Below are 13,867 nucleotides of genomic sequence, written 5' to 3' on the forward strand. Positions count from 1 at the left end.
AGTCAATTGGTCCTGTTCCCAACCCTCTGAAGTTGCTAATGTCTTGCTAATGTCTTTTTAATTTGGGCCTCACAGGGTTCACCTCTTATGCCCGAAATATACAGTGAATTATTTAAATATAAGATTATAGAAATCTCAGGGCATTGAGTTGGAAACTGGCACATATTGACAGGAGGAAGTGGAGCAGCCAAAAGTGAGTGTAGTCTTTTGAAGGAAGAGACTCTGGGCTTTGGAATTTCAAAAAACTACCCTACCCAGCTCACGCCAGCCCCTGTCAATCATCTGACTTCTGGATTTACTTTTTTATTTCTCTTATTTTTTTGGATTATCTCCCACAAACCTGAATGTTATTGCCATAAAACAGAACGCAGTTAGTTTCTCTACCTTTCTGTGAACGTCTAGCAAAAAACGGTGTTGCAATATGATGAAAAATGGTGGAGAAATGTACATTATAAAAAAGATGGCAGAATTCAGTATTGTATCTACAAAACCTGTTTAATCATCTTCCCTTTATTTATTTGCTTAGATTTTTCAGGTCTGGTACATTTTAGCATGGTGTTATTCACAGTCAAAGATACAAAATACTTTTTAAATATAGTTGATATTCTCCTTTGGTTCATTACAATTTACAGACACACTATTTCTGACACTGGGAATATATTCCCTGAAATCCATTGATGTCCCTAGATTCAGATACCAAGAACATGCAAATGGACCATTTAAAAAAAATCTGTAAATGTTTATTCTACGTCCTTGTGGAATGAGTGACATACAAAAAAAATGTAAAAAAAAAAAACATTGACGGGCAAAGAGCCACATGCGGCTCGTGAGCCGCGGGTTGACCACCCCTGTGCTAGCCTGTTTTTTAACAATAATTTGTGATGCCATCACAAACACTGGCATTTAAAGGGTACACATTGAAAAATTCCTGCACCAGAATGCAGGAAATGAAGTCTTTGTAACAAAAAATTTCCTGGTGGGGGACCCCCAGACCCCCTGCTTAAAAAGTGGCCTGACTGGGGCTATATTTTGCACTATATTTGCTGGCCTGAATGATTTCCCCAGTCCGGCCCTGGTTAAAAGCCTCCAATGCTTATTAGTGTGTGTGCGTTTGAACGTTTCCATGTTTCAACCATACATTTCCATTTATAAAAAAAATTTAAAATTTAAAAAAAATTTAAATAAAAGAAATAAAAAATTTATTTAAATAAATGTTACCTCCTATAATAGTGGGGGTCGCGGCTCTCTGACACCGTTATTTGGGGGTCGCGGCCTGAAAAGTTTGGGAACCCCTGATCTATATAGCACCTTTAAGTGATGTGTTATTTATCACACCATGTCATCGTACCAGGAAGCTTCAGGCAGGCAGTACATTGGCTATTAATCCACACCATAACATGCAGACAAGTTTGAACCATCCACAACAGAAAACAGCAGTGCATGTCCAGTCCTTGATTCTTCTTTCAGGCTGATGTGACTTCTTGGAACAAGCCCCAGTGCGTAGTAACTGCATACGTCAATGCATTTAAAATGTGTGTTTACAGTGCTAGAAATTCTGCTATGTTTAAGATTGTCTTTAAAGTCGGTCTATCATATCATCTAGACATTTTAATTAAAGATCCAGTGGAATGATCATTTTAATATAAGTTATAAATTGCTTTTTGCGGACTGTTAATGTCCTGAGTATAATCTTTCTCAGCTTCAGATGTATCATTTGATTTGTTATGTAAGTTGTTGTAGGTCACCCTTTCCGAGCACAGCCAACTCTCAGTAGGCTGAAGGGGCATGGCCTTCTATAATATATGCTTTATTGTTAAGCACTCAGTGTCCTTACACCACTCAGCTAGAGGTGACTGATGGGCCAATCAGAGTAACGTGAGTATCTTACGTAACGTCATCAAGGAAACAGATTGTATATCTGAAATGGCTTGATTCTGTTGTTATCCAGGGGAATAGACATCCTTTTCACAACAACATTTATAACATTTACGATAAGTTTGCATCGACATTCCTTCTGTTAAAAAAAAGATTAATGATATTGAAAAACAGGCTTTTCATTGTACTGAATCTTTAATTGGAACAGTATTCATGAGCTTATTCTGCATGGGGAATAAACGTCTTTGAAACACCCTGACATACAGTAGACCCTGAACCAAATGCAAAAGCATGAAATCAGGTTCCCGTCTTGCCGTCGTTCAGGTAATATATCTTTTTAATTGCCTTAGAGACTCTCATCAGAGTCCAGCGGGACTACTGTACACATCATACCTGTCCCTGGTCTACTTTTGTTATGTGTGTGAACATCACATGAGGTGACGTGTTTACTTGACTGTCAGTCTACAGATGATAGACAGTGGATGGAAATGCTATCTTGGGACAGGTGGGCAGATAACAATATCTGTTCTAATCTAAAGGCAGGTCGTCTTCCACTTATCTCCACTGTCCACCCCCTCGCATCGATTCTTCTCATTATCGACTTGGAGAGATTGAATCCCTCAGTTTCAAGGTTATTTAATTAAATATCACGCTGTCACTATAATGACAGTGTGGGCGAGCCACTTGTCTCATCAATTGGCAGCCAGCTAATTGGCGAGTCAAGTGGCTGCCAATGTCGAGAGTAATGAGGACGAGATCAATGCGCAGTTTTATGACCGGAACACGTCGAAGCTTCCCCCGCTGTCGCAAATCTTTGAATAGTTCTCTATTCTCTGTCCTCACTCCACAGTGGTGGAACGGACTTCCCACCAGTCAGGACAGCTGAAAGCCAATTTTCCACCGTCAACTAAAGACAACCTCTTAAATTAATATCTGAAAAGAAATGTACTATGTACTACAGTATGCTACTATGCCTATACTACTACCTGCTATGCTAATATGTCTATACTACTATGCACTCAGAGTGTAGCACTCAAGCACTCACTGCTAGACGAACAATACCACTTACCCCTAGCTCCCAGAGGTGTACCCCTACTGCTGACTACACAATTTGTACTGTAAGTCGCTTTGGCGTCAGCTAAATGAGTACATGTACATGTAAATGTATTTGATGTTAATTGGTCCTGAAACTTTGAAGCCCAAAGAAAAGGTATTCGGGACAGCCCTTACCCCCAGGTCAAAGTCAAGTTCAGTCTTTCTCTCTCTCCTCTCTCTCTCTCCTCCCATATATTTCTCTCCTCTCCTATCTTTCTCACACTGTCTCTCTCTCTCTTGCCACTTTCATTCTCATTGCTTTTCTATCCTGGGGAAAAAAGACCTGTAGCCCAGGGGTGTCTGCTAGATTTAGGGCTTTTATCAGATTAAACTCTAGCTGTCTTGTCTCCATCATGACTAGGTGTAGAGAGTTGTAGGAAAGTAGAAACTCAAAAACCTTAGTTGTGTAGCTTATTTTATGCTATAAGGGCACCCGACACTGAGAGATACGAAGGCGTCACACACAACGAACAGTTTGATTCCCACTCTTCCCGGGCAGCGTGTCGAAGTGTCCTTGAGCAAGACACTTAACCCCTAATTGCTCCTGATGAGCAGGTCGGCATCTCGCATGGTTGCCTCCGCCGTCGGCGTGTCACTTTGGTGAAGGTTTCTGTCGTCTCTATGGAAACAACTTCCATATGACGTTTATATGCTCTGTCAATCTTTATTTAGCCTTGGGCACGATAATACTTTATTACCGGCACTTAGTAAACAACCAACATTTCAGCAACATGACAAAATGCTGCCTGTTTAAGCTTTTCACTGCCACACTACCAAAGGGTTAACCCTTTCACTGCAACAATACAGAAGGTTGCACTGCCATACAACAAATGGTTAACCCTTTTCACAACCACACTACATAAGGTTAACCCTTTCACTACCACAATACAGACGGTTAACCATAGTAGTGAAATGTTAACCTTATGTAGTGTGGTAGTGAAAGGGTTAATACGTATATAAAGTATTTTTTTGTCCAGGATGCGAGGCGACTCGGGTCAACGTGACGTTCTCCTGCTCTGGCGCCTCTCGCTCTTTCGATCGTTTGATCCTCAAAAAGGTCCGTATGGATCCAATTGTTGACCTGTGGTGAAAGTAAACACTCCTTGGCAGCTCTTTCAATCTATTATTCATTCATCTCTATGCACCTGCTAACGCTGGGTGTGTGTGTGTGTGTGTGTGCTTCCTCTCGGGTAGCTCTCACTCGTTAACCTTAGTCTTGGTCCCTCTCACGTCATCTTCACTAGTCATGTCGTACTTTTCACACATTTTCAGAATATTACTTTCTTTCCGTTCCTCCAAAACTACCTTTTTGTTTTCTTATAACGTGCATCGATCTGACACTACTTACTATAATTGACATAATGTATTTGTTCGTAAACATTTTAATCTGCTTTTAAAAAGGTGAGTTAACTCTATTTCACAAAAACACAAACGTTGCTTGAACTGAACCCTCCACTGCATCCCTGCTGCAGCTGATAAAAGGAGGGCTGTTTGGCAGCGTGGGCGGTGTAGTGTTAGGCTGGGGGGCAGGGGGGCAGGGGCGCTTTGGTTTCACCTGTCTGCCTGGTATATGAGCTCATAAAACAACAGGCCGCAACAGTGACTTTGTTTGGAGCAGCTGAGAATGTTCTGTATGCTGCATCTGTATCCACCCACCACCCACCAAACACACACACACACACACACCTAAACACAAACATCCTGCGTGCACACACATGTCCACTCACAAAAATGGCCACAAATGCAAACACACACACACACACACACACACACACACACACACACACACACACACACACACACACACACACACACACACACACACACACACACACACACACACACACACACACACACACACACACACACACACACACACACACACACACACACACACACACACACACACAAACACGACCCCACACGCAGTAATTATCACATTTCAGCTTTACAGGTTCCCCAGTTGTGGCAAACTGCAGAGTGATAAACCACAGGCTTAGCACCGTACCCACAGGGGGAAGAGGATGCGCTCCCCACTCATCACTCAGCTCCCTGTCGTCCCCAGGCGCTGTCTCAACCTGTGGGTATAATACATGTATATTAGCCACAGAACTGAATGGATAGAACGTGGCTCTGTCAGACTCTGTGGGTATAATACATGTATATTAGCCACAGAACTGAATGGATAGAAAAAAACCCTTCCTGGCTTATCACAAGGAGGCTAAATAGAGGAGAGGTCACGGCTGTCAAATCCTGTGAGAAACTGGGTTATGATCTCACACACACAGTTAAAGTAAGTCTGAACTGTGTTTGATTCACAGCCTCCATTTGTTCGCCTCTGTGTATCATAAACTCCTTAGAATTGTATTGTATAGACATTTATTGTTATTATGTTGTCATGGAAACAAGCATCATTTCACGCATAGACAGAGCAAGAGATCAGAGATGATTAAATCATTGTGAGAAAACCATAATCCCATAGGTTTATACTACAGTAGTAGAGCAGAGATGGTGGAGTGTGCTGTTTGAATGAAAACAGCCCAAAGCATGCATGGAAGTTGGAATCTTGCTATTAAAATGATTCCTGAAACGACTGCACAGTACTATCTTACACTATGTTTATGTTTTATTAGCACCCCCATTAGCTGCCAAGACTGGTAGTCTTCCTGGGGTCCTCACACACAAATAATATAACAGAACACAAATACAGAATGTAATTAGTAATACAATTAAAATAAGATAAACAAATTAAATAAACAGAAAGCATAAAGGAAATCAATAATTGATATTCAACATTGAAAATACAATGGATGGTTGTATTCATTCACATTCCCCAAAAAGCTCATATCTGAAATGGTAAAAGTTATCAAAATAGAAAAATACATTAAATTGTCAATCACATCTGCATCATACTACACCAGTCTCATTTACATCAGTTCACTTTTTTACTATATTTTTTAAACTATTTAGAATCTTTACTTTCCTTGTGGATACTGGTAGCTTGTTCTAGTTGAATATGGCTCTATAGCGCACTGTGGATATGAGTCACTATGAATCACAGGAGAATACGTTTATTAATTAGTAACGAGAAGAAGAAAGATGGATTCTGAGCGTGTGTTTTTGGGGGCGTGTATGCAGCAGCATCCTCAAACAAGCTCCTCCAACTGGAACCCATTCATCTCTTGAGCCGTGACACCACTTCCCTTCCCACGACCGCTACATAGACAATGAACGGGGTTCTCTCCGGTGCCATGCTAACGATGCTGATCTCTTCCATTCCAGTCTTTCTGATGAGAAATGCACAATGGAGACTCGTCGAACCGATGCCTTTGGCAACACGCCAGACACTGTTATAGAAGATTTTAATATGTCAAGACATCTTTAGGCACACTCCTACGCAGAGCTGCCGCTGTTTTATTATTATTGTTTTTATTGTGGATCCCCATTAGTCTACACCAAAGTGAGACTACTCTTCCTGGGGTCCAAACATAAAAAATACAAACACACACAAAAAAAGTTAAATAAAAATATAAAACCACAAACATTGAAGTACTCACAAGAAAACATCACAACGAACAAAACAGTGAATAAAAGCTCACTCAATATTCATAAGTTAGATATCACAATTCTCAACCATAAAATACAAATTACATATTCAGTCCATAAGAACAAAACAGATCAAAATCATATATATGATTTGAACTCATATTATAGCATAACTTTTCTCAAGTCACCGATCACCTTTATATTTCCATATTAAAAGTCAATGGCCAAAATGTAACTCATTATTCATGAGCGCAATTTTTAACTTTTTTTTAAACATAAATTTGTTCCTTATCATAGTTATATTTCTGGGTATTTTATTCCAATAAGCAACTGCTCTATACATTACCGTCTTTTTCAGAGCATTTGTTTTTGGTAGAGGTAAAGTAAAGCATGAATCTAATGCTTGCCTTGTGCTATATCCATGTCTCATATTAGTTGGGTACAGTTGTGAGTGCAAACCCTCCGGTTTCCCAGTATTACAGATATTAAACAAAAAAGTTACCCAGTCGCACAGCCTGGTAAACACCTCTGCCTCCAAGAGAGAGCTCAAATGTGTTATAAAGGTAGTACTGGTTAGTTTACTTCCTGTTTGGGCAGAGATGTTTGACGGAACGGAACGTGAGTGGAGAGTATAGTGTCGTCCAACTCTCCACGTAGAAGAACGATCTTCAGGTGAACCAGTCAAATGACAACTTGGGAATGAAGAGGTACGGCCTGTCCATCACTTCAAGTTCTATGATATTAAGAACCTAAATAGTAGTTTCCTTTTCGAGATGCAAAGAATGTGTGGCCACTGACATGTTTACCTCCACCGTATTCTGTGTTTTCCCACTGGCATTGTTGAGGCGCGCCATGCTGTGTATACATAATACTTAATAATCACCCAGACTATAACCTCCTCATTGTCTCCAGAACACAAGGGGGTATGGATTTATTAGCTGGGGGGGGGTACACAGATAGAAGTGTAGACAGAATCTTCAGACAAAGAGAGAGAAGGGTTGTAGTGACGTTTATTTCTTCCTGTAGGTTTTTCTTTTTTTCTTTTGTTTGCCTCAGGTCATTTTAGCCTGTCATTAGTCTGTCATTAGTCTGTCAAGTTCAAAATCAATTGTGCGTTGCACACGTCTATTTTCCGAAGGGCAAAGATAGAAATACACAACATAAACTCACTGATCCCTTTAATTATACACCGTCACAGGCCTATTATATAGTATATTTTGTCTGGCTAAATAAAAATAGATGTGTTTTTAATAAATCAGCGATGCACGCAACATTTGGGAAGTATTCTCTGGATTGCTTGAAGTGTTTGATCATAAAAGAAAATTTAAATAAATCCTTGCTTACTATTTCTGGAACATATTCCTGAATGTAAGAAATGGTTTGAAACAGGATGACTCTGTGGAGTGAAGGCAGAACAACCTTTGTTATTATTTTTTTAATTTGGGGGATGAGATGAAACTGTCACTGTCACATCGGACCCACTCCAATCTTGCTGCCTGAGGAAACAATTTGCCAGTTCTGACAAACCTTTGAGGCGTCTAGGGGGTCGGTGACTGTCTCTTACTGTCACTATACTCTGACATGAGCATATGCACGCGCACACACACATTCCCATTACCCACACACACATACCCACACACACATACACACCAGCCTTATTTTCTGTTTTTCAGGATTTCTTTGATGAGAATACTTGGTTACATTTTTGTCAGGAGGATGATGACAACAAGATGAGGTGAGAGGTCAAGAGAGGTCAAAGGGTCAGAACCACCATGTGGCTTATCTTCTGACTGAATGTGCCTGGGCTGTTTGAAGCCTGCTGCTATAGTTCCTGTCTTTACAAATGAATCATATCAGATTACTGGTGGTGACCAGTGACGGGTCAACACACACACACACACACACACACACACACACACACACACACACACACACACACACACACACACACACACACACACACAGGCACACACACACACACACACACACACACACACACACACACACACACACACACACACACACACACACACACACACACACACACACACACACACACACACACACACACACACACACACACACACACACACACCAAAGACTTCTATTATATATATCAGGTTGACACACACACCAAATACTTCTGTTATATTGGGTCAACACACACACAAACATAGTCACACATTATACACACACACACAGAACCTGTCAAGTACAAAATACAAATGAAATTTTGAACGTCATTCCCATTTCAACTTCCTCTATGTTCTCTCTCTCTTTCCTTTATGTTCTCTCTCTCTTTCCTCTATGTTCTCCCTCTCTTTTTCCTCTATGTTCTCTCTTTTCCCTGTATGTTCTCTATCTCTCTTCCCTCTATGTTCTCTCTCTCTTTCCTCTATGTTCTCTCGCTCTTTCATCTATGTTCTCTCTCTCTCTCTTTACTCTGTTCTCTCTCTTTCCTCTATGTTCTCTCTCTCTTTCCTCTATGTTCTCTTATGTTCTCTCTCTCTTTCCTCTATGCTCTCTCTCTCTCTTTCCTCTACATGTTCTCTCTCTCTTTCCTCTATGTTCTCTCTATATTTCCACTATGTTCTCTCTCTTTCCTCTATGCTCTCTCTCTCTCTCTTTACTCTATGTTCTCTCTCTATTTCCTCTATGCTCTCTCTCTCTTTACTCTATGTTCTCTCTCTTTACTCTATGTTCTATCTCTCTATCCTCTATGTTCTCTCTCTCCTCTATGTTCTCTCTCTCTTTCCTATATTATGCTCTCTCTCTCTCTCTCTCTCTCTCTCTCTCTCTCTCTCTGTCTCTGTCCTCTACACTCTGTCTTTCATCCTCAGCTCCAGTGTTTTATTTCGGAGAGGTGGAGTACCACGTGGACGAGAGTGATGGGTATGTAGAGGTCAGGGTGTGGAGGACAGGAACCGACCTTTCCAAAACCGCCACAGTCACCTGCCGCTCCCGCAAGAGCGAGCCTGTCTCCGCCGAGGGTGAGGTCCTGGTCTCACAATGAAGCGCTGTTATCCCGCTCTAAACAAGGATGTGTCCAAATAACATAGCATGTATTGTCCTCAACTAAACCCATACAGATGTGTTCATATTGTGTTGCTAATAACTAGCGCTGTTAGCGTTTAGCGTCTATAGCATATATTTATTTTTGGTAACACTTTATAATAACACTCAGTTATACGACCTGTATAAGGTATTTGTAGATAATGAACTAATCATGAACAGACCATTTATATACATTTGTAAATTATTATTGAATCATTTATAACTATATTTGTATAACATTTACAAATTAGTTCTACATTATTTATAACTCATTATCAACATTGTTTGTACTTGATTTGTTCATCATTAAATAATGTTGTTTAATGTGTAGTAACACATTTGTAGATGCTTAGAAAAATGGATAATGAAAAAACAACTATACTATACCTGTATTTATTTGGAGGTGTATTTTTAAGATCATACACTGGGGTTTCAATGTGTTGCATAGGTCATAGGGTGATGAGACTGGCTCACATGATAGAGCCATGTAAACATGAATTCCCACTGAAAAATTTAAATGACCAAAACTGGAAATGGTGGTTTCCATCTGACAGCAACAACAGGGTCATTTTCAGAGTCTGTGCCAAAGTGTTTTTTTAATTGCAATCATATTGTATGCAATTTATTGTTTCCAAACCTAATTTCCGGTATTTAAAGATGGATTAAGTCAGAGTGCTATGTTTTTACAGTTAAATACAGTAGAGGTTGAGTACTTTTCAGCCAATGTGTCAGCATCACATTTACACTCCCAAGTGATCTGGATTGACTTTGCAACTTTATAACATCAAATACACAGGCTGTCGAAACGTTTCCAAACAGACTTATGTAGTTCTGCCTTCATCTCAAAGCAGGGAAGCAGGGTTTTTGACTGTAAGTTGTATTACTACCATAATTACTTATTGTTAGCCCCATTAGCGCCAGCTAGCAAGGGCGTCTTGGGATAGTAATTAGCCCTGCCTAGTAAGCAGCTCTTAGTGGCAGTCTAGCCGCATTTTGTCCAAAACTACCTGGAACTTTAATTGCTACATTTCACAGCCCACTGTTCTCTGCGTTTGCACCATGGTGTAAAGACCTGCGAATATTACGTAAATTATTTTGCTGACATGTGAAAAAAGTCTCTAGACATTCCAGTGTCTCATTAGAACACAGAAGGCCAATTTTCTCTGATCAGATATTCGTGATCATGCTTAAATGAACAGACCAATGTTCCCTGCACAGTCTTTTGCTATACATTGGTCCTCGCATTAAACAGGGACGTGCAACAGGCCGCTCAATGCACTGGCAACTCAGAGTCCAGCTTGTACAGTATTCTCAAACGAGGCACACCCAAATTGCCTAGTAATAACAATCTTTAAATACTTGAGCTGCAAATATTTCACCTGCTTACTTCATACAATCTAATGGTAACTAAGATTTGCTGGAAAAATGTGTATTCACTTTTGTGTATATAGATCACTAGATTTATCACCTTTACTATAATACGCATTTCATGTTTGCATTTCATGGTTGAAATGACAATGACGAAATGGACATTAAATGTCTCCTTAAATACCTAAGCTACAAACTTAGGACTGTTCTGAAAGCACGATATTGACTAACTAACTAAAAGCTGGGGGGGGGGGGGGGTATTTTTTAAGCATAGCTCAATATTAACAAAAAAAAGTTTAAGTAAATTCAGAATGTTCAGCACAGCATGAACCCCCCCCCCCCCCCCCCAAAGGTTCCTGGACTTCGGAAAAGTCCTATTCAGGGGTCTTTTGGGGCGTAAAATAATGTCCCAGAAGTTCAGCTTAGACCCTGATGCAACCCATCCCCACAATGCAACCGTCCTGGAAAAGTCCCTAGTCCCAGGGGAAAGTTCATGCAGTGCAAACTCTAGTGGCCGCACTGCTCCTTACCACAATATTTGAGAACCACATGGTTAACACTATGGCGACCGGCGCCCCGCAGCGATTTAGGCCTCAGAGGACAGAGGATTGTAAACAAACCGATGTACTTTCTAAGAGCTTTATATATCATTTATAGTATTGCTATCTGTCCATTCTCATTGTCACTTGAGTGCATAAACCGTGCCTTCATAATGGCTTAAAGAAAATAAAAATCCATCGGTTGGTTGTCATTTTATAGCGTCGTGAATATAAGGTATATCGCGCTTTTCGTCTAGGCTTTTCTGCAGGATGCTGCAAAAAAGGCTAAACGTTGGCGCCATTATATCAAACGCCATTTCTGCTGTATATATACGAATGAAATAAAACAAATTGCGTAGCATCCGGACTATTACAGAGCATCTATGGATGAAATGGGGGCGGCGGGGAACACCGATCAGTATTATTGATTAGCAATAGAGTGTGCGTTCCGGTAGCCAATGTCAGTAGTCTATCACGTTAGGTTATAAAACAATGTCCAATCCAGCTGTAATTTGGGGTAATATTATCCTACCGTCAGGCCATGTGATCGCCGGCAGCATTTCCTCACCAGTCGGATTCTGGTAGATCGATATGCACATTGGCCAATCATACATCCCATTATTCCACGCTGAAAAAAACGTTCGGCAAGCTGATCAAAGATGGAGGGGCTTCGTTTGAAATCAAGGCTCTATGATCCACCCACAGGACTGTAAAAGCATTTTTTTTTTTTTTTTAATCCCATCAATGATACTGCAGTGGAGCGATGGCGCCCCATAAGCGGATCTGGCCGGTACTGCATGTTTCGAAAATCAAATATGTGGAAAGATCCTGCTAGTGGATCGGGTACCTAATAAGCGTTATAAATATGGAATAAAACAATAACAACTCGTCACGAGTATACTCGTGGCTCTGGACCACAACGCATGGAATCTAAACACGTATATACTCGTGAACGGACGCCATAGTGTTAAGGGGGATACCTGCTGCTGCAATATGACATTATTGTTGGAGGTGTGTACTAAATGTAAAAACTTTTTAACCTTGCTAGCTCTGTCTGTGGTTGTTGCTGTACTGTCGTGTGTTTGTGCTCAGTACTGCGTTACTTACTTTACCCAGATGGGTAAGAGCAGCACTTGCAGGCTTTGTCTGCCCGCTCGTGCCTATAGGCATCTCTCTGCCATTCTAGTTTTGTTTTGTTCCATTACTGTTTCATGTCTCTAGTTCTTAAGTCTCATGGACTCCTACATGTACACCTCTTCATCCCCCTCGTTCACCCTCCTCCAGCCGGTGTTGACTACGTGGGAATCAGCCGTAACCTGGACTTTGCCCCTGGGGTCAGTATGCAGACGTTCAAGGTCACCATCCTGGATGACTTGGGTCGTCCAGAACTAGAGGGACCGGAGAAGTTTGAGCTGGTCCTCCGCATGCCGATGAACGGCATCTTGGGAGAGCCCGGGAAGACCACTGTCTTCATCAATGACTCTGTTTCTGACTGTAAGTGATGGGATTGAAATTGACTGAACTAATCCTTTTATTTTACCAAATTGTATTAGCCTCGTGCCCTCTGCCATCACCCTATCTATTAGTTGATTACATAACTTTTTCATACTGCCGATTCAGATCTTCTCATATTGATTTTTTCTTGGCACCAATGGGATCAACATAGCTTTTCTTTTTTTGCCGCCTGTCTTCCAAGTTATTCGATAACAATGTCGTTATGCACACCGTGGAGTTGGCCTGCTGTTATTGAAACCATAATCTTTGTTGATTACGTATGATTTTATGTTCTCTTGACTGACAGTGCCAAAAGTCCAGTTCCGTGAGTCGCTGTACACAGGAGAGGAGAGTGATGGCAGTATCTCTGCAACCGTGCACCGCAGTGGTGACATCAGCCACACGTCCACCGTCCGCTGTTACACCCGCCAGGGTTCTGCACAGGTAGCCACGGACTTCGATGAACGACCCAACACAGTTGCCGCCATCGTCACCTTCTTACCAGGTCATTTAACAATTATTTAATATTTGAACCCTTGAGAAGAATAACCATCTTAAAGGGGAACTATCTTATAAATGGCGTTTTCCAGTGTTTAGCATTGTTTTCTAGCTATGTGAGTTTATATTAATGGGGTCTATGTCTCTAATTCTCATTTTGGCGCATTCTTCCAATTCACATCTCACAATATTCTCCCTCACTGAACTGAGCCATCTGAAACTTAGCGTATCTTGGACGTCCAACAATTCTCAACTGCATAATAACGCCCTCTATGTTTGTTGCCACCAGGCGCACACACTGTGGTTGGAGCCACTGCTCACAATCTACCTTTATTTAGTGCAGACCGCAAGGAAGGAAGTGCAGTGAGTTAGCCTAATGTTAGCCTAACGTAAATAGT

At 41.0% G+C, this 13,867-nt stretch overlaps 1 protein-coding gene across 1 annotated transcript in view; it reads left to right on the forward strand.

Annotated features, from left to right (window-relative positions):
- frem2a (FRAS1 related extracellular matrix 2a) overlaps positions 1–13,867 on the forward strand; it is a gene marked incomplete at both ends in the record, with an annotated part of 161,953 nt that overhangs the window by 92,908 nt on the left and 55,178 nt on the right. Inside the window, 3 exon segments of the mRNA XM_084320197.1 lie at positions 9,357–9,506; positions 12,762–12,971; positions 13,279–13,476. Coding sequence (XP_084176323.1) covers positions 9,357–9,506; positions 12,762–12,971; positions 13,279–13,476 — 558 coding nt within the window.

The sequence above is a fragment of the Notolepis coatsorum genome (assembly GCF_963971535.1).
Source record: "Notolepis coatsorum genome assembly, chromosome: 8".
Taxonomy (NCBI): domain Eukaryota; kingdom Metazoa; phylum Chordata; class Actinopteri; order Aulopiformes; family Paralepididae; genus Notolepis; species Notolepis coatsorum.